Source organism: Equus caballus, chromosome 19 (assembly GCF_041296265.1).
Source record: "Equus caballus isolate H_3958 breed thoroughbred chromosome 19, TB-T2T, whole genome shotgun sequence".
NCBI classification, from domain to species: Eukaryota; Metazoa; Chordata; class Mammalia; order Perissodactyla; family Equidae; genus Equus; species Equus caballus.
The window spans coordinates 18327686-18347417 of NC_091702.1; the positions used below are offsets into that span (position 1 = coordinate 18327686).

The 19732-nt window shown below is 58.8% G+C and overlaps 3 protein-coding genes across 4 annotated transcripts; all 3 read right to left on the bottom strand.

Moving 5' to 3' along the window:
- Positions 1-2231: 2231 nt before the first annotated feature.
- On the bottom strand, positions 2232-6262 carry LOC138918915 (ral guanine nucleotide dissociation stimulator-like). 2 transcript variants are annotated; one of them, XM_070242489.1, is made up of 6 exons: positions 6048-6262; positions 5531-5641; positions 4399-4592; positions 3693-3752; positions 2800-2993; positions 2232-2535 (listed from the first exon to the last, which is right to left on the bottom strand). In XM_070242489.1, exons 1-6 carry the CDS (start codon positions 6183-6185, stop codon positions 2372-2374), a joined length of 861 nt encoding a protein of 286 aa, XP_070098590.1. In that variant the 5' UTR covers positions 6186-6262; the 3' UTR covers positions 2232-2371. The 2 variants fall into 2 exon arrangements, with proteins under 2 accessions (XP_070098590.1, XP_070098591.1); XM_070242490.1 differs by lacking the exon at positions 3693-3752 and having other exon boundaries at positions 2237-2535.
- A 2230-nt stretch (positions 6263-8492) lies between these two features.
- On the bottom strand, positions 8493-12517 carry LOC138918916 (ral guanine nucleotide dissociation stimulator-like). The gene is made up of 5 exons (XM_070242491.1): positions 12309-12517; positions 11792-11902; positions 10660-10853; positions 9061-10013; positions 8493-8796 (listed from the first exon to the last, which is right to left on the bottom strand). Exons 1-4 carry the CDS (start codon positions 12444-12446, stop codon positions 9950-9952), a joined length of 507 nt encoding a protein of 168 aa, XP_070098592.1. The 5' UTR covers positions 12447-12517; the 3' UTR covers positions 8493-8796; positions 9061-9949.
- A 2236-nt stretch (positions 12518-14753) lies between these two features.
- Positions 14754-18778, bottom strand: LOC138918917 (ral guanine nucleotide dissociation stimulator-like). The gene is made up of 6 exons (XM_070242492.1): positions 18570-18778; positions 18053-18163; positions 16921-17114; positions 16215-16274; positions 15322-15515; positions 14754-15057 (listed from the first exon to the last, which is right to left on the bottom strand). The coding sequence occupies exons 1-6, from the start codon at positions 18705-18707 to the stop codon at positions 14894-14896; spliced, it is 861 nt and encodes a 286-aa protein (XP_070098593.1). The 5' UTR covers positions 18708-18778; the 3' UTR covers positions 14754-14893.
- Positions 18779-19732: the final 954 nt, after the last annotated feature.

Consider the following 19732-nt stretch of genomic DNA (forward strand, 5'->3'; position numbering starts at 1 on the left):
TGTTGGGGTCTGTTGTCAAGGAAGTGACCTCATTTCCTGCAGTGCCCTTACCTGAGTGCCCCCCTCAGATACCACCCATGCAAACAGTCCTCTGGCCATGGCCTTGCTCACCCCCCTTCTCCATGCGACGTCGTAGGCGTACCCAGGAACACCAACACACCCGTCTCACAGGCTCCCTAGAGGGTCTGGGTGCGGCCGAGGTCCCAGCTTTGAGACTCACGCAGAAACAAGTCCTCTTCCTTACCTCTTCTGGATCCTGCATAAGCCGTTGTGTCTCTCAGGGCCTGTCGGCCTCCTGTCTGCACACTGGGGAGGACCGGAGCGTGGACTTGCTAGACATGTCCTCTGGCGTGTGTCCTACCTTAGAGGACGATACCTCTCAAACTGCAGGCGGGTGTCACTTGCAGGCAATGCCTCCCACCTCGTGTTTCTTCCTCTTGCCACTTGCCCTGTGTCTGCTTCTCTTCGGATCCCACCCTAGAGTCCATCCTTGCATCCAAGGTCAATGTGTGTGTGTGTGTGTGTGTGTGTGTGTTTGTGTGTGTGTGCATGCGCGTGTGTGTGTGTGTTTGTGTGCGTCCGCGTGTTGTGTGCTCAGGTTGTGGAGGCCAAGAAGAAAACAGCTCCCACAAAAGGGAGGGATTGGCAAGAGCTTCTCAAGGTCTCATGGTTCCTAATTTCAGAAGCCAAGCCTCCGCGTGGGGTCCCAGTCTTGCCCTAGAAGGTCAGAACACACACTTACCCATTGGACTCACCCTGTCGAGGGCCATTCCCTACCCCTCTAGGGGCCTCAGTTTCCCAATGTTCCAGTGAGAGATTCAATTCAGGACTGCATAGGCCTGAGCTCAGCAGAAAAGTGGCCGCCACTGCCTCCACCGTGGGTGTGATGTGGGCAGGGCTACAATCCAGGGTGCCCCGGACCTGGGCTCCTCCTCAAACAAGAACTGACCAAATGCCCGTGTACACTGCCGAATACTCCCCCTCACCCCCATGCCATCTCCAGATCTGTATGCACTTCCACCAACACAGCCTTCTCCAGAGGCCCCTGGGAATGCCTGTGTGCAGCCAGAGCCCCAGCCTTGAGGACGCAGAGCTGGCTTCCTCCCTGGCTCCGCCTTCTTCCTCATCTGGGATTCTGGGCAAGGCATTGAAGTTCTGGGGTCTTCTCCTTCTCCCGTCACTGGCCACCTGGGATCAGGACTTCCTGGTCTAGACCTCCTGCTGTAATCCCCTCCTCTTGAGTGTGGACTGACTGGAGCGATTCCACAGAGGACGGCAAAGCGATGCCGTGTCACTACTGAGATTTGGATGTGGTCAGTGGTCCCTGAGAACGCGCAAGGGGATAGGTGTGACTACTCACAGCCCACTGTGGGGCATCAGGTACCAGGAAGGAACAGCCCCAGGCTCCTTCCCGCACCACACCCTCACACACCCACACACCCACACCGCCCTCACACACAAACACACACACACTCACACACACACACACACGCCCCCGCACCGGAGCTCAATGAAGAGCTCTGAAAAGCTGGCCACCCCTTGTTCTGGGCAGTTGTTTCTTGGTAGAACGAGGGCATCGTTTCTTATGACTCATCTTTAAGTCATTCTTTTACCAAATTAACATTAATTATCTATCTCAAACGTTAAAACTTTGGGGAATATATTTTACTCCACGATACGCTTCTTATAAACGCCAGTGTTTCATATGCGATGAGAATATTTTTGAAATTTGCACATTTTGAAAACGTTACCATGGCCCATCCAGGAAAGCGAAAGATTTGAAAGGGGTCTCCCTGGCCCCGACATTTCCCTCGCTGTTTCCAGCTCTGGTGTCACACCTCCAAGGGGTCCCCATCCCCAGGAAGTGAAAAGAGGGAATAGCGGGGCATCCTCTTTGAGACAGAATCTTTGATCTCCGGGGGATTTTTCTTCTTAATGAAAACCGCTATCTCAATTTCAAACATCCGGAGTCACTCACCTCAGACCAGACCCAGCCAGGCACAGGAGGCCACCTCTGGAAGGCTGGCACTTCCATGCAAACTCCGGAGGAGGGAAACGCACGGAGTCCGACAGAAGGAAACTCAGTGGCTACCAGGGACTTGCGGTGGGAGGAAGGGAGACTGACTGCTTCCCAGGGACAGGGCTTCTCTTGGACAAAAATGGGCGGGTACTAGATGCGGATGACGTTGGTGTGACGTTGTGAGTCTGCTTCACGCCACTTCAGCGAACAATTGAAAAGAACCCAAGAACTAAACTTTATTGAACTGACGAGATAAAATACAGGGAAAGGTTAAGTAAAGAAAAACCAAAAACAAAACTTTAAAACCCACGCCATGGCTAGGGGAAGGCGAGGATTCTCTGGGGCTGCAGCTCAGGAGCTGAGGGTAGTGGCTGGGATGCTGCCAGTGCTTGCTGAAGGTCTTGAGCCGGCTGTGGCTCGCAAGACGCCTGTGCGGCTCGGAGCTGGGCTGGGCCCGAGAGGGAGAGACGGTGCCGGATCTTCAGGGTCTTCCGCGTCTTTCGGTGGAGCTGCAGCTGGAGATGGAAGAAGAGAAAACGCCACCAACATGACTGCCCGCCCAAGTCATTCCAAAGAAAGGGACCCTCTGCCGCCAATCCAGCAGTCTCAGTCCAAGCACCACGCCCCCGAAAGTCTTCCCAGACTCGAGTCCCTGGCAAGAGTGATCTGAGCCCGCCCCTTGCTCCCAGCCGAACCCCAGCCTCTGGACACTCTGCTCCGGGGGGCGCAGCGCCATCCCCTCTGCACACGCCCACGTCACACACCCGAGTCCTCCTCACCCTCAGTCTTGGCATCAGTGTGCTCAGGCTGCTCCAGCCGGGAAAGAAGAACGCGGGCGCGGTGCTCCAGCTCCGAGCCGGGCATATTGAGACCGATGTAGGCCAAGAGCAGTTCCAGGCTGGGAACATCTGGGGGCTGGATAAAATCCTCAGGGTACCATCGGAGCCAGGCGCCCAGAATGAAGGAGATGGCCCTGAGGACGGACAGGTGGGCAGCAGAGTCAGAGAAGGGTCCTTTCCTTGCACGCTGGCCTCCCGGGCATCCCTGTGCGGGCCTGGGCTCCTGGGCCTCCCGCTCCTGGCTGTCCAGGGGCCAGTCCTACTTGGCGGCCACCTCCAATCTGGCAGTCTTGGCAGAGCTAGGCCAGGGCACCAAGGAGGGGCTAGGAAAACGCCTTTGGAAGGGGGAGCCCTGTGCCGTGGTGGCGTCACCTCTCCTAGGCCTCAGGGAAGCCTGACACACTGCTTGGAGCATCTCTCCGCCCACTGCCCACTGGAACGTCAGCTGCGTGAGGGCAGCGAGCGGTGCAGTCTCCTCTTTTCATTGCCCTCCCTGGCACACAGGAGGTGCTCCCAGAACATCTGACCAGTGAGGGAACAACGGACATTGTCTCCCGCCCATGCTTCCCAGGGCCCTCCTCTTGCCTCCAACTTTCCCTCCTGGGCCAAGTGCTGCCTGATTCACCAGGTGTCCCATGAGGGTCATGCTCCCCTGCCCCGTATCTCGACCAGGGAGGGGCTTATGTGGCCCCGGAGCACTCCCTGATCCCCCTGAGCAGGAGCTGAGCACCCGCTGGGCAGCTTCTAGCAGATGAGTGAGCGGGACGCTGCAGGCAACTGCCCTCCAAGTGTGGACGCTGGGCGCCCTCCTAGGGATTCCAAAGCCCACTCACTTTTTGAGTTGGTCTAGGGGTCCGCCGTCCTCATCGCCATAGGCAAGGACACAACCGTATCTAGAAGACACAGGAGGACGTCGCATGGACTGGACTGTGGATCAGGCCTGCGTGAGAAGCCTAGCGGCGCTGTCTCACTCCCAAGGAGAATGGAGCCCTGGAGGGCATGGCTGTCGCCTGCTCTGCGCCCGGGATTCTGGTCAGTGCCTAGAAAACTTTCTGCACCTAGTGGGGACCTCTGTGTGTGCGTGATGAAGGAAGGAGCTCCAACCGGCCCCTCACTCCTGCTTGAGTGGGTCGGGGGCCTCGGCTCAGCCCAGGGATCGCTGCTCTGGCTTCACCCAGGTCAGAGACCTAGAAGAGCTCTGCCATCTCCTTTTCCAAAGGGAAGACAACAACTCAGTGAAGGCCACGGGCACGCTGAGGGACGAGGCGGAGGCTTCGCCTTAGGCAAGAGGAATATCCTCAATGAGCACAACCACAGCCCCTCCGCTCCAGTCGACCCTCCCAGAGGGTTAGGCTTCTCGAGAAGCCTTTGCAGGCAGCACCTGCCTGAGTCCCTACAATCTCCCCTGGAGGCTGATCCTCTCTTCAGCCCGCCTTGCAAGGAGCAAACCGAGGCTCGGGGAGGTGCCGTGACATCCCCAGCCTCACAGCTAGTAGGTGGCTGAATGCCCACAGTGCTGCGGAGGGGCACGGCACGCACCTTTGAAACAGAAGCTCCAGCACCTGTCGTGTGGTGGCAAAACCTCTATACGTGCACAGGAAGCTGTGGACGTAGGCGGTGTCGCCCTCCAGGAAGGCGGGCACCAGGTGCTCCACTCGCTTCTGCCGCCTTCCAGCCTGGACGGTCCACACCAGGCGGGACGCTTTGCTCTTCGCTGGGGATGGATTTTCAGCCTGGGGTCAGACAGAGGGGCCGCTTGCCATCAGAGGCCGCACCGCGGGCCCCAGGAGTGCCGGGGACTGGAGGTCGCACCGAATGCCCAAGCCCGCGGTGACTTGTGGCCGGAAGTGGGCATCATTGCCCAGGGCAGGGAAGAATTCTCGGGATTCCAAGTAGGATGTGAGGTGGAGAAGGATTAAACCTCTTGGTCTCCTAGGTCTTTGTGCTGGCAGAGGAGTGACAGCCCCTCCCTGGATGAAGAGCATCAACCCTGGGGTGGCTGACCAACTGCCCATTCGAGACAGGAGAACACAGAGGCTTTTCGTGGGCTGGGAGGGATGAGGACGGGAGGACAGGCAGGGTGATCAGGGCGGTGCTGTGGAAATGGCAACAGAAGGTGCGGGTTCAGTGAAGGGCTGAGTCACTGGGCTAATGGGTCTCCCTTCTGGAAAGTTGGGCAGCCTGCTGAGGCCCGACGCCCTGACCTCGAGAGGCCACGTGGACGTGTTCCTCTGGACAGCAAAGGCAGAGGACCAGAAAGAACCCTGTGAGCCCCATGTCCTGTTGGGCAAAAAGCATGCCTATCCATCAGGATGCTGCGTCCGACTGGGAGAAGGTGGGGAAGGATTGCCAGGCCACATGGACATGTGAGGATGGGAGTTCAAACAGGAAAATCTCTACAGAACGCAAAAGGACTCTTGAACGCCCGTGAGCTGATGGGCTAGAAATGTCTCTGCTCTGCTACACCTCTGTGGACAGGGCCGTCTCCTCTGGCCAAGACGGGGGCTGGGCCCGCAGGGCAAGGTCGGGGGAAGAGATGGGGATTCAGATTCCTTTGGGAGCAGGGCTCCAGGCAGGAGCCCCGGGGCTGTCTCAGGGCCTTCGAAGACCTGGGGTCCTCAGTGCTGTCTTGGGGCCCTGGGGCTTGGGTCTCCCCAGCACCTGCACTCACCCTGAGCCGGCCCTGGCCTCGCTTGGCAGCGTGGGGCACCTTCCCTTCCTGCAGGGTGGTGGAGTCGAGGGCGTCGTGGCTCAGCTGCTGGCCCATCTCCTGAGTGACGCTCTGGAAAGACAGTGCCCGGCAGCCAGGCGGCAAGCCTCAGAGACCCGACTGGCTGTCTTTGCTGGCTCTCACACCTCTGTGACTCTCTCCACTCTGGACACACATACCCCGCCCCACGGTCCACACAGACCTCCACCGAGGAGGGAAACACACGGCAGCCTGAGGGCCTGGAATGAGGAGGCAGCTTAGGGGTCCCCTTTCAGTCCTGCCAGCCCTGTCCTGCCTTGGGAACGTGACGGGAAAAGCAGGTTATTGCCAGCCCACCAACCTTCTGCGGCCAAGGGCAGATCCTGCCCACACGTCCCTCTGGCCCCCACACTCACGAGGACGGGATGAGGGCTGCCCTGGGAGGGCTCGGGGAGCTGGTCTGGCCTCGATTGGGCTGCTCTAGGCTTCCTCATGTTACCTGAGAGGACCTCCTGCCAAAGGTCCAGCGGTGGGGGGCGTGGGAGCTGAGCCAGCGTCCACAACGTCTCCAAAGGTTCTCCCTCCGGGCTTTCTGGGAACCAGAGCCCTGGTCAGGCGGGAGAAAGCAGGAGAACATGTTTCTCTATCAAGAGTCTCCAGCCAAGTGAGCTGGCTTTGCGCACGTGGCTGCCTAGTTGCGGGGGTTCCAAGTCTGTTGGGGTCTGTTGTCAAGGAAGTGACCTCATTTCCTGCAGTGCCCTTACCTGAGTGCCCCCCTCAGATACCACCCATGCAAACAGTCCTCTGGCCATGGCCTTGCTCACCCCCCTTCTCCATGCGACGTCGTAGGCGTACCCAGGAACACCAACACACCCGTCTCACAGGCTCCCTAGAGGGTCTGGGTGCGGCCGAGGTCCCAGCTTTGAGACTGACGCAGAAACAAGTCCTCTTCCTTACCTCTTCTGGATCCTGCATAAGCCGTTGTGTCTCTCAGGGCCTGTCGGCCTCCTGTCTGCACACTGGGGAGGACCGGAGCGTGGACTTGCTAGACATGTCCTCTGGCGTGTGTCCTACCTTAGAGGACGATACCTCTCAAACTGCAGGCGGGTGTCACTTGCAGGCAATGCCTCCCACCTCGTGTTTCTTCCTCTTGCCACTTGCCCTGTGTCTGCTTCTCTTCGGATCCCACCCTAGAGTCCATCCTTGCATCCAAGGTCAATGTGTGTGTGTGTGTGTGTGTGTGTGTGTTTGTGTGTGTGTGCATGCGCGTGTGTGTGTGTGTTTGTGTGCGTCCGCGTGTTGTGTGCTCAGGTTGTGGAGGCCAAGAAGAAAACAGCTCCCACAAAAGGGAGGGATTGGCAAGAGCTTCTCAAGGTCTCATGGTTCCTAATTTCAGAAGCCAAGCCTCCGCGTGGGGTCCCAGTCTTGCCCTAGAAGGTCAGAACACACACTTACCCATTGGACTCACCCTGTCGAGGGCCATTCCCTACCCCTCTAGGGGCCTCAGTTTCCCAATGTTCCAGTGAGAGATTCAATTCAGGACTGCATAGGCCTGAGCTCAGCAGAAAAGTGGCCGCCACTGCCTCCACCGTGGGTGTGATGTGGGCAGGGCTACAATCCAGGGTGCCCCGGACCTGGGCTCCTCCTCAAACAAGAACTGACCAAATGCCCGTGTACACTGCCGAATACTCCCCCTCACCCCCATGCCATCTCCAGATCTGTATGCACTTCCACCAACACAGCCTTCTCCAGAGGCCCCTGGGAATGCCTGTGTGCAGCCAGAGCCCCAGCCTTGAGGACGCAGAGCTGGCTTCCTCCCTGGCTCCGCCTTCTTCCTCATCTGGGATTCTGGGCAAGGCATTGAAGTTCTGGGGTCTTCTCCTTCTCCCGTCACTGGCCACCTGGGATCAGGACTTCCTGGTCTAGACCTCCTGCTGTAATCCCCTCCTCTTGAGTGTGGACTGACTGGAGCGATTCCACAGAGGACGGCAAAGCGATGCCGTGTCACTACTGAGATTTGGATGTGGTCAGTGGTCCCTGAGAACGCGCAAGGGGATAGGTGTGACTACTCACAGCCCACTGTGGGGCATCAGGTACCAGGAAGGAACAGCCCCAGGCTCCTTCCCGCACCACACCCTCACACACCCACACACCCACACCGCCCTCACACACAAACACACACACACTCACACACACACACACACGCCCCCGCACCGGAGCTCAATGAAGAGCTCTGAAAAGCTGGCCACCCCTTGTTCTGGGCAGTTGTTTCTTGGTAGAACGAGGGCATCGTTTCTTATGACTCATCTTTAAGTCATTCTTTTACCAAATTAACATTAATTATCTATCTCAAACGTTAAAACTTTGGGGAATATATTTTACTCCACGATACGCTTCTTATAAACGCCAGTGTTTCATATGCGATGAGAATATTTTTGAAATTTGCACATTTTGAAAACGTTACCATGGCCCATCCAGGAAAGCGAAAGATTTGAAAGGGGTCTCCCTGGCCCCGACATTTCCCTCGCTGTTTCCAGCTCTGGTGTCACACCTCCAAGGGGTCCCCATCCCCAGGAAGTGAAAAGAGGGAATAGCGGGGCATCCTCTTTGAGACAGAATCTTTGATCTCCGGGGGATTTTTCTTCTTAATGAAAACCGCTATCTCAATTTCAAACATCCGGAGTCACTCACCTCAGACCAGACCCAGCCAGGCACAGGAGGCCACCTCTGGAAGGCTGGCACTTCCATGCAAACTCCGGAGGAGGGAAACGCACGGAGTCCGACAGAAGGAAACTCAGTGGCTACCAGGGACTTGCGGTGGGAGGAAGGGAGACTGACTGCTTCCCAGGGACAGGGCTTCTCTTGGACAAAAATGGGCGGGTACTAGATGCGGATGACGTTGGTGTGACGTTGTGAGTCTGCTTCACGCCACTTCAGCGAACAATTGAAAAGAACCCAAGAACTAAACTTTATTGAACTGACGAGATAAAATACAGGGAAAGGTTAAGTAAAGAAAAACCAAAAACAAAACTTTAAAACCCACGCCATGGCTAGGGGAAGGCGAGGATTCTCTGGGGCTGCAGCTCAGGAGCTGAGGGTAGTGGCTGGGATGCTGCCAGTGCTTGCTGAAGGTCTTGAGCCGGCTGTGGCTCGCAAGACGCCTGTGCGGCTCGGAGCTGGGCTGGGCCCGAGAGGGAGAGACGGTGCCGGATCTTCAGGGTCTTCCGCGTCTTTCGGTGGAGCTGCAGCTGGAGATGGAAGAAGAGAAAACGCCACCAACATGACTGCCCGCCCAAGTCATTCCAAAGAAAGGGACCCTCTGCCGCCAATCCAGCAGTCTCAGTCCAAGCACCACGCCCCCGAAAGTCTTCCCAGACTCGAGTCCCTGGCAAGAGTGATCTGAGCCCGCCCCTTGCTCCCAGCCGAACCCCAGCCTCTGGACACTCTGCTCCGGGGGGCGCAGCGCCATCCCCTCTGCACACGCCCACGTCACACACCCGAGTCCTCCTCACCCTCAGTCTTGGCATCAGTGTGCTCAGGCTGCTCCAGCCGGGAAAGAAGAACGCGGGCGCGGTGCTCCAGCTCCGAGCCGGGCATATTGAGACCGATGTAGGCCAAGAGCAGTTCCAGGCTGGGAACATCTGGGGGCTGGATAAAATCCTCAGGGTACCATCGGAGCCAGGCGCCCAGAATGAAGGAGATGGCCCTGAGGACGGACAGGTGGGCAGCAGAGTCAGAGAAGGGTCCTTTCCTTGCACGCTGGCCTCCCGGGCATCCCTGTGCGGGCCTGGGCTCCTGGGCCTCCCGCTCCTGGCTGTCCAGGGGCCAGTCCTACTTGGCGGCCACCTCCAATCTGGCAGTCTTGGCAGAGCTAGGCCAGGGCACCAAGGAGGGGCTAGGAAAACGCCTTTGGAAGGGGGAGCCCTGTGCCGTGGTGGCGTCACCTCTCCTAGGCCTCAGGGAAGCCTGACACACTGCTTGGAGCATCTCTCCGCCCACTGCCCACTGGAACGTCAGCTGCGTGAGGGCAGCGAGCGGTGCAGTCTCCTCTTTTCATTGCCCTCCCTGGCACACAGGAGGTGCTCCCAGAACATCTGACCAGTGAGGGAACAACGGACATTGTCTCCCGCCCATGCTTCCCAGGGCCCTCCTCTTACCTCCAACTTTCCCTCCTGGGCCAAGTGCTGCCTGATTCACCAGGTGTCCCATGAGGGTCATGCTCCCCTGCCCCGTATCTCGACCAGGGAGGGGCTTATGTGGCCCCGGAGCACTCCCTGATCCCCCTGAGCAGGAGCTGAGCACCCGCTGGGCAGCTTCTAGCAGATGAGTGAGCGGGACGCTGCAGGCAACTGCCCTCCAAGTGTGGACGCTGGGCGCCCTCCTAGGGATTCCAAAGCCCACTCACTTTTTGAGTTGGTCTAGGGGTCCGCCGTCCTCATCGCCATAGGCAAGGACACAACCGTATCTAGAAGACACAGGAGGACGTCGCATGGACTGGACTGTGGATCAGGCCTGCGTGAGAAGCCTAGCGGCGCTGTCTCACTCCCAAGGAGAATGGAGCCCTGGAGGGCATGGCTGTCGCCTGCTCTGCGCCCGGGATTCTGGTCAGTGCCTAGAAAACTTTCTGCACCTAGTGGGGACCTCTGTGTGTGCGTGATGAAGGAAGGAGCTCCAACCGGCCCCTCACTCCTGCTTGAGTGGGTCGGGGGCCTCGGCTCAGCCCAGGGATCGCTGCTCTGGCTTCACCCAGGTCAGAGACCTAGAAGAGCTCTGCCATCTCCTTTTCCAAAGGGAAGACAACAACTCAGTGAAGGCCACGGGCACGCTGAGGGACGAGGCGGAGGCTTCGCCTTAGGCAAGAGGAATATCCTCAATGAGCACAACCACAGCCCCTCCGCTCCAGTCGACCCTCCCAGAGGGTTAGGCTTCTCGAGAAGCCTTTGCAGGCAGCACCTGCCTGAGTCCCTACAATCTCCCCTGGAGGCTGATCCTCTCTTCAGCCCGCCTTGCAAGGAGCAAACCGAGGCTCGGGGAGGTGCCGTGACATCCCCAGCCTCACAGCTAGTAGGTGGCTGAATGCCCACAGTGCTGCGGAGGGGCACGGCACGCACCTTTGAAACAGAAGCTCCAGCAGCTGTCGTGTGGTGGCAAAACCTCTATACGTGCACAGGAAGCTGTGGACGTAGGCGGTGTCGCCCTCCAGGAAGGCGGGCACCAGGTGCTCCACTCGCTTCTGCCGCCTTCCAGCCTGGACGGTCCACACCAGGCGGGACGCTTTGCTCTTCGCTGGGGATGGATTTTCAGCCTGGGGTCAGACAGAGGGGCCGCTTGCCATCAGAGGCCGCACCGCGGGCCCCAGGAGTGCCGGGGACTGGAGGTCGCACCGAATGCCCAAGCCCGCGGTGACTTGTGGCCGGAAGTGGGCATCATTGCCCAGGGCAGGGAAGAATTCTCGGGATTCCAAGTAGGATGTGAGGTGGAGAAGGATTAAACCTCTTGGTCTCCTAGGTCTTTGTGCTGGCAGAGGAGTGACAGCCCCTCCCTGGATGAAGAGCATCAACCCTGGGGTGGCTGACCAACTGCCCATTCGAGACAGGAGAACACAGAGGCTTTTCGTGGGCTGGGAGGGATGAGGACGGGAGGACAGGCAGGGTGATCAGGGCGGTGCTGTGGAAATGGCAACAGAAGGTGCGGGTTCAGTGAAGGGCTGAGTCACTGGGCTAATGGGTCTCCCTTCTGGAAAGTTGGGCAGCCTGCTGAGGCCCGACGCCCTGACCTCGAGAGGCCACGTGGACGTGTTCCTCTGGACAGCAAAGGCAGAGGACCAGAAAGAACCCTGTGAGCCCCATGTCCTGTTGGGCAAAAAGCATGCCTATCCATCAGGATGCTGCGTCCGACTGGGAGAAGGTGGGGAAGGATTGCCAGGCCACATGGACACGTGAGGATGGGAGTTCAAACAGGAAAATCTCTACAGAACGCAAAAGGACTCTTGAACGCCCGTGAGCTGATGGGCTAGAAATGTCTCTGCTCTGCTACACCTCTGTGGACAGGGCCGTCTCCTCTGGCCAAGACGGGGGCTGGGCCCGCAGGGCAAGGTCGGGGGAAGAGATGGGGATTCAGATTCCTTTGGGAGCAGGGCTCCAGGCAGGAGCCCCGGGGCTGTCTCAGGGCCTTCGAAGACCTGGGGTCCTCAGTGCTGTCTTGGGGCCCTGGGGCTTGGGTCTCCCCAGCACCTGAACTCACCCTGAGCCGGCCCTGGCCTCGCTTGGCAGCGTGGGGCACCTTCCCTTCCTGCAGGGTGGTGGAGTCGAGGGCGTCGTGGCTCAGCTGCTGGCCCATCTCCTGAGTGACGCTCTGGAAAGACAGTGCCCGGCAGCCAGGCGGCAAGCCTCAGAGACCCGACTGGCTGTCTTTGCTGGCTCTCACACCTCTGTGACTCTCTCCACTCTGGACACACATACCCCGCCCCACGGTCCACACAGACCTCCACCGAGGAGGGAAACACACGGCAGCCTGAGGGCCTGGAATGAGGAGGCAGCTTAGGGGTCCCCTTTCAGTCCTGCCAGCCCTGTCCTGGCTTGGGAACGTGACGGGAAAAGCAGGTTATTGCCAGCCCACCAACCTTCTGCGGCCAAGGGCAGATCCTGCCCACACGTCCCTCTGGCCCCCACACTCACGAGGACGGGATGAGGGCTGCCCTGGGAGGGCTCGGGGAGCTGGTCTGGCCTCGATTGGGCTGCTCTAGGCTTCCTCATGTTACCTGAGAGGACCTCCTGCCAAAGGTCCAGCGGTGGGGGGCGTGGGAGCTGAGCCAGCGTCCACAACGTCTCCAAAGGTTCTCCCTCCGGGCTTTCTGGGAACCAGAGCCCCGGTCAGGCGGGAGAAAGCAGGAGAACATGTTTCTCTATCAAGAGTCTCCAGCCAAGTGAGCTGGCTTTGCGCACGTGGCTGCCTAGTTGCGGGGGTTCCAAGTCTGTTGGGGTCTGTTGTCAAGGAAGTGACCTCATTTCCTGCAGTGCCCTTACCTGAGTGCCCCCCTCAGATACCACCCATGCAAACAGTCCTCTGGCCATGGCCTTGCTCACCCCCCTTCTCCATGCGACGTCGTAGGCGTACCCAGGAACACCAACACACCCGTCTCACAGGCTCCCTAGAGGGTCTGGGTGCGGCCGAGGTCCCAGCTTTGAGACTCACGCAGAAACAAGTCCTCTTCCTTACCTCTTCTGGATCCTGCATAAGCCGTTGTGTCTCTCAGGGCCTGTCGGCCTCCTGTCTGCACACTGGGGAGGACCGGAGCGTGGACTTGCTAGACATGTCCTCTGGCGTGTGTCCTACCTTAGAGGACGATACCTCTCAAACTGCAGGCGGGTGTCACTTGCAGGCAATGCCTCCCACCTCGTGTTTCTTCCTCTTGCCACTTGCCCTGTGTCTGCTTCTCTTCGGATCCCACCCTAGAGTCCATCCTTGCATCCAAGGTCAATGTGTGTGTGTGTGTGTGTGTGTGTGTGTTTGTGTGTGTGTGCATGCGCGTGTGTGTGTGTGTTTGTGTGCGTCCGCGTGTTGTGTGCTCAGGTTGTGGAGGCCAAGAAGAAAACAGCTCCCACAAAAGGGAGGGATTGGCAAGAGCTTCTCAAGGTCTCATGGTTCCTAATTTCAGAAGCCAAGCCTCCGCGTGGGGTCCCAGTCTTGCCCTAGAAGGTCAGAACACACACTTACCCATTGGACTCACCCTGTCGAGGGCCATTCCCTACCCCTCTAGGGGCCTCAGTTTCCCAATGTTCCAGTGAGAGATTCAATTCAGGACTGCATAGGCCTGAGCTCAGCAGAAAAGTGGCCGCCACTGCCTCCACCGTGGGTGTGATGTGGGCAGGGCTACAATCCAGGGTGCCCCGGACCTGGGCTCCTCCTCAAACAAGAACTGACCAAATGCCCGTGTACACTGCCGAATACTCCCCCTCACCCCCATGCCATCTCCAGATCTGTATGCACTTCCACCAGCACAGCCTTCTCCAGAGGCCCCTGGGAATGCCTGTGTGCAGCCAGAGCCCCAGCCTTGAGGACGCAGAGCTGGCTTCCTCCCTGGCTCCGCCTTCTTCCTCATCTGGGATTCTGGGCAAGGCATTGAAGTTCTGGGGTCTTCTCCTTCTCCCGTCACTGGCCACCTGGGATCAGGACTTCCTGGTCTAGACCTCCTGCTGTAATCCCCTCCTCTTGAGTGTGGACTGACTGGAGCGATTCCACAGAGGACGGCAAAGCGATGCCGTGTCACTACTGAGATTTGGATGTGGTCAGTGGTCCCTGAGAACGCGCAAGGGGATAGGTGTGACTACTCACAGCCCACTGTGGGGCATCAGGTACCAGGAAGGAACAGCCCCAGGCTCCTTCCCGCACCACACCCTCACACACCCACACACCCACACCGCCCTCACACACAAACACACACACACTCACACACACACACACACGCCCCCGCACCGGAGCTCAATGAAGAGCTCTGAAAAGCTGGCCACCCCTTGTTCTGGGCAGTTGTTTCTTGGTAGAACGAGGGCATCGTTTCTTATGACTCATCTTTAAGTCATTCTTTTACCAAATTAACATTAATTATCTATCTCAAACGTTAAAACTTTGGGGAATATATTTTACTCCACGATACGCTTCTTATAAACGCCAGTGTTTCATATGCGATGAGAATATTTTTGAAATTTGCACATTTTGAAAATGTTACCATGGCCCATCCAGGAAAGCGAAAGATTTGAAAGGGGTCTCCCTGGCCCCGACATTTCCCTCGCTGTTTCCAGCTCTGGTGTCACACCTCCAAGGGGTCCCCATCCCCAGGAAGTGAAAAGAGGGAATAGCGGGGCATCCTCTTTGAGACAGAATCTTTGATCTCCGGGGGATTTTTCTTCTTAATGAAAACCGCTATCTCAATTTCAAACATCCGGAGTCACTCACCTCAGACCAGACCCAGCCAGGCACAGGAGGCCACCTCTGGAAGGCTGGCACTTCCATGCAAACTCCGGAGGAGGGAAACGCACGGAGTCCGACAGAAGGAAACTCAGTGGCTACCAGGGACTTGCGGTGGGAGGAAGGGAGACTGACTGCTTCCCAGGGACAGGGCTTCTCTTGGACAAAAATGGGCGGGTACTAGATGCGGATGACGTTGGTGTGACGTTGTGAGTCTGCTTCACGCCACTTCAGCGAACAATTGAAAAGAACCCAAGAACTAAACTTTATTGAACTGACGAGATAAAATACAGGGAAAGGTTAAGTAAAGAAAAACCAAAAACAAAACTTTAAAACCCACGCCATGGCTAGGGGAAGGCGAGGATTCTCTGGGGCTGCAGCTCAGGAGCTGAGGGTAGTGGCTGGGATGCTGCCAGTGCTTGCTGAAGGTCTTGAGCCGGCTGTGGCTCGCAAGATGCCTGTGCGGCTCGGAGCTGGGCTGGGCCCGAGAGGGAGAGACGGTGCCGGATCTTCAGGGTCTTCCGCGTCTTTCGGTGGTGCTGCAGCTGGAGATGGAAGAAGAGAAAACGCCACCAACATGACTGCCCGCCCAAGTCATTCCAAAGAAAGGGACCCTCTGCCGCCAATCCAGCAGTCTCAGTCCAAGCACCACGCCCCCGAAAGTCTTCCCAGACTCGAGTCCCTGGCAAGAGTGATCTGAGCCCGCCCCTTGCTCCCAGCCGAACCCCAGCCTCTGGACACTCTGCTCCGGGGGGCGCAGCGCCATCCCCTCTGCACACGCCCACGTCACACACCCGAGTCCTCCTCACCCTCAGTCTTGGCATCAGTGTGCTCAGGCTGCTCCAGCCGGGAAAGAAGAACGCGGGCGCGGTGCTCCAGCTCCGAGCCGGGCATATTGAGACCGATGTAGGCCAAGAGCAGTTCCAGGCTGGGAACATCTGGGGGCTGGATAAAATCCTCAGGGTACCATCGGAGCCAGGCGCCCAGAATGAAGGAGATGGCCCTGAGGACGGACAGGTGGGCAGCAGAGTCAGAGAAGGGTCCTTTCCTTGCACGCTGGCCTCCCGGGCATCCCTGTGCGGGCCTGGGCTCCTGGGCCTCCCGCTCCTGGCTGTCCAGGGGCCAGTCCTACTTGGCGGCCACCTCCAATCTGGCAGTCTTGGCAGAGCTAGGCCAGGGCACCAAGGAGGGGCTAGGAAAACGCCTTTGGAAGGGGGAGCCCTGTGCCGTGGTGGCGTCACCTCTCCTAGGCCTCAGGGAAGCCTGACACACTGCTTGGAGCATCTCTCCGCCCACTGCCCACTGGAACGTCAGCTGCGTGAGGGCAGCGAGCGGTGCAGTCTCCTCTTTTCATTGCCCTCCCTGGCACACAGGAGGTGCTCCCAGAACATCTGACCAGTGAGGGAACAACGGACATTGTCTCCCGCCCATGCTTCCCAGGGCCCTCCTCTTGCCTCCAACTTTCCCTCCTGGGCCAAGTGCTGCCTGATTCACCAGGTGTCCCATGAGGGTCATGCTCCCCTGCCCCGTATCTCGACCAGGGAGGGGCTTATGTGGCCCCGGAGCACTCCCTGATCCCCCTGAGCAGGAGCTGAGCACCCGCTGGGCAGCTTCTAGCAGATGAGTGAGCGGGACGCTGCAGGCAACTGCCCTCCAAGTGTGGACGCTGGGCGCCCTCCTAGGGATTCCAAAGCCCACTCACTTTTTGAGTTGGTCTAGGGGTCCGCCGTCCTCATCGCCATAGGCAAGGACACAACCGTATCTAGAAGACACAGGAGGACGTCGCATGGACTGGACTGTGGATCAGGCCTGCGTGAGAAGCCTAGCGGCGCTGTCTCACTCCCAAGGAGAATGGAGCCCTGGAGGGCATGGCTGTCGCCTGCTCTGCGCCCGGGATTCTGGTCAGTGCCTAGAAAACTTTCTGCACCTAGTGGGGACCTCTGTGTGTGCGTGATGAAGGAAGGAGCTCCAACCGGCCCCTCACTCCTGCTTGAGTGGGTCGGGGGCCTCGGCTCAGCCCAGGGATCGCTGCTCTGGCTTCACCCAGGTCAGAGACCTAGAAGAGCTCTGCCATCTCCTTTTCCAAAGGGAAGACAACAACTCAGTGAAGGCCACGGGCACGCTGAGGGACGAGGCGGAGGCTTCGCCTTAGGCAAGAGGAATATCCTCAATGAGCACAACCACAGCCCCTCCGCTCCAGTCGACCCTCCCAGAGGGTTAGGCTTCTCGAGAAGCCTTTGCAGGCAGCACCTGCCTGAGTCCCTACAATCTCCCCTGGAGGCTGATCCTCTCTTCAGCCCGCCTTGCAAGGAGCAAACCGAGGCTCGGGGAGGTGCCGTGACATCCCCAGCCTCACAGCTAGTAGGTGGCTGAATGCCCACAGTGCTGCGGAGGGGCACGGCACGCACCTTTGAAACAGAAGCTCCAGCAGCTGTCGTGTGGTGGCAAAACCTCTATACGTGCACAGGAAGCTGTGGACGTAGGCGGTGTCGCCCTCCAGGAAGGCGGGCACCAGGTGCTCCACTCGCTTCTGCCGCCTTCCAGCCTGGACGGTCCACACCAGGCGGGACGCTTTGCTCTTCGCTGGGGATGGATTTTCAGCCTGGGGTCAGACAGAGGGGCCGCTTGCCATCAGAGGCCGCACCGCGGGCCCCAGGAGTGCCGGGGACTGGAGGTCGCACCGAATGCCCAAGCCCGCGGTGACTTGTGGCCGGAAGTGGGCATCATTGCCCAGGGCAGGGAAGAATTCTCGGGATTCCAAGTAGGATGTGAGGTGGAGAAGGATTAAACCTCTTGGTCTCCTAGGTCTTTGTGCTGGCAGAGGAGTGACAGCCCCTCCCTGGATGAAGAGCATCAACCCTGGGGTGGCTGACCAACTGCCCATTCGAGACAGGAGAACACAGAGGCTTTTCGTGGGCTGGGAGGGATGAGGACGGGAGGACAGGCAGGGTGATCAGGGCGGTGCTGTGGAAATGGCAACAGAAGGTGCGGGTTCAGTGAAGGGCTGAGTCACTGGGCTAATGGGTCTCCCTTCTGGAAAGTTGGGCAGCCTGCTGAGGCCCGACGCCCTGACCTCGAGAGGCCACGTGGACGTGTTCCTCTGGACAGCAAAGGCAGAGGACCAGAAAGAACCCTGTGAGCCCCATGTCCTGTTGGGCAAAAAGCATGCCTATCCATCAGGATGCTGCGTCCGACTGGGAGAAGGTGGGGAAGGATTGCCAGGCCACATGGACATGTGAGGATGGGAGTTCAAACAGGAAAATCTCTACAGAACGCAAAAGGACTCTTGAACGCCCGTGAGCTGATGGGCTAGAAATGTCTCTGCTCTGCTACACCTCTGTGGACAGGGCCGTCTCCTCTGGCCAAGACGGGGGCTGGGCCCGCAGGGCAAGGTCGGGGGAAGAGATGGGGATTCAGATTCCTTTGGGAGCAGGGCTCCAGGCAGGAGCCCCGGGGCTGTCTCAGGGCCTTCGAAGACCTGGGGTCCTCAGTGCTGTCTTGGGGCCCTGGGGCTTGGGTCTCCCCAGCACCTGCACTCACCCTGAGCCGGCCCTGGCCTCGCTTGGCAGCGTGGGGCACCTTCCCTTCCTGCAGGGTGGTGGAGTCGAGGGCGTCGTGGCTCAGCTGCTGGCCCATCTCCTGAGTGACGCTCTGGAAAGACAGTGCCCGGCAGCCAGGCGGCAAGCCTCAGAGACCCGACTGGCTGTCTTTGCTGGCTCTCACACCTCTGTGACTCTCTCCACTCTGGACACACATACCCCGCCCCACGGTCCACACAGACCTCCACCGAGGAGGGAAACACACGGCAGCCTGAGGGCCTGGAATGAGGAGGCAGCTTAGGGGTCCCCTTTCAGTCCTGCCAGCCCTGTCCTGGCTTGGGAACGTGACGGGAAAAGCAGGTTATTGCCAGCCCACCAACCTTCTGCGGCCAAGGGCAGATCCTGCCCACACGTCCCTCTGGCCCCCACACTCACGAGGACGGGATGAGGGCTGCCCTGGGAGGGCTCGGGGAGCTGGTCTGGCCTCGATTGGGCTGCTCTAGGCTTCCTCATGTTACCTGAGAGGACCTCCTGCCAAAGGTCCAGCGGTGGGGGGCGTGGGAGCTGAGCCAGCGTCCACAACGTCTCCAAAGGTTCTCCCTCCGGGCTTTCTGGGAACCAGAGCCCCGGTCAGGCGGGAGAAAGCAGGAGAACATGTTTCTCTATCAAGAGTCTCCAGCCAAGTGAGCTGGCTTTGCGCACGTGGCTGCCTAGTTGCGGGGGTTCCAAGTCTGTTGGGGTCTGTTGTCAAGGAAGTGACCTCATTTCCTGCAGTGCCCTTACCTGAGTGCCCCCCTCAGATACCACCCATGCAAACAGTCCTCTGGCCATGGCCTTGCTCACCCCCCTTCTCCATGCGACGTCGTAGGCGTACCCAGGAACACCAACACACCCGTCTCACAGGCTCCCTAGAGGGTCTGGGTGCGGCCGAGGTCCCAGCTTTGAGACTCACGCAGAAACAAGTCCTCTTCCTTACCTCTTCTGGATCCTGCATAAGCCGTTGTGTCTCTCAGGGCCTGTCGGCCTCCTGTCTGCACACTGGGGAGGACCGGAGCGTGGACTTGCTAGACATGTCCTCTGGCGTGTGTCCTACCTTAGAGGACGATACCTCTCAAACTGCAGGCGGGTGTCACTTGCAGGCAATGCCTCCCACCTCGTGTTTCTTCCTCTTGCCACTTGCCCTGTGTCTGCTTCTCTTCGGATCCCACCCTAGAGTCCATCCTTGCATCCAAGGTCAATGTGTGTGTGTGTGTGTGTGTGTGTGTGTTTGTGTGTGTGTGCATGCGCGTGTGTGTGTGTGTTTGTGTGCGTCCGCGTGTTGTGTGCTCAGGTTGTGGAGGCCAAGAAGAAAACAGCTCCCACAAAAGGGAGGGATTGGCAAGAGCTTCTCAAGGTCTCATGGTTCCTAATTTCAGAAGCCAAGCCTCCGCGTGGGGTCCCAGTCTTGCCCTAGAAGGTCAGAACACACACTTACCCATTGGACTCACCCTGTCGAGGGCCATTCCCTACCCCTCTAGGGGCCTCAGTTTCCCAATGTTCCAGTGAGAGATTCAATTCAGGACTGCATAGGCCTGAGCTCAGCAGAAAAGTGGCCGCCACTGCCTCCACCGTGGGTGTGATGTGGGCAGGGCTACAATCCAGGGTGCCCCGGACCTGGGCTCCTCCTCAAACAAGAACTGAC

What these genes read in the sequence shown, in the direction of transcription:
- LOC138918915 (XM_070242489.1), bottom strand. Translation starts at nt 6,185, where the DNA reads ATGTTCTCCTGCTTTCTCCCGCCTGACCAGGGCTCTGGTTCCCAGAAA. An exon ending in TTGGCAGGAGGTCCTCTCAG is followed by an intron (nt 5,642 to 6,047) that starts GTAACATGAGGA and finishes CTGTCTTTCCAG; the next exon opens with AGCGTCACTCAGGAGATGGG. An exon ending in CTGGAGCTTCTGTTTCAAAG is followed by an intron (nt 3,753 to 4,398) that starts GTGCGTGCCGTG and finishes TGTGTCTTCTAG; the next exon opens with ATACGGTTGTGTCCTTGCCT.
- LOC138918916 (XM_070242491.1), bottom strand. Translation starts at nt 12,446, where the DNA reads ATGTTCTCCTGCTTTCTCCCGCCTGACCGGGGCTCTGGTTCCCAGAAA. An exon ending in TTGGCAGGAGGTCCTCTCAG is followed by an intron (nt 11,903 to 12,308) that starts GTAACATGAGGA and finishes CTGTCTTTCCAG; the next exon opens with AGCGTCACTCAGGAGATGGG. An exon ending in GAGGCCAGGGCCGGCTCAGG is followed by an intron (nt 10,854 to 11,791) that starts GTGAGTTCAGGT and finishes GTCTGACCCCAG; the next exon opens with GCTGAAAATCCATCCCCAGC.
- LOC138918917 (XM_070242492.1), bottom strand. Translation starts at nt 18,707, where the DNA reads ATGTTCTCCTGCTTTCTCCCGCCTGACCGGGGCTCTGGTTCCCAGAAA. An exon ending in TTGGCAGGAGGTCCTCTCAG is followed by an intron (nt 18,164 to 18,569) that starts GTAACATGAGGA and finishes CTGTCTTTCCAG; the next exon opens with AGCGTCACTCAGGAGATGGG. An exon ending in GAGGCCAGGGCCGGCTCAGG is followed by an intron (nt 17,115 to 18,052) that starts GTGAGTGCAGGT and finishes GTCTGACCCCAG; the next exon opens with GCTGAAAATCCATCCCCAGC.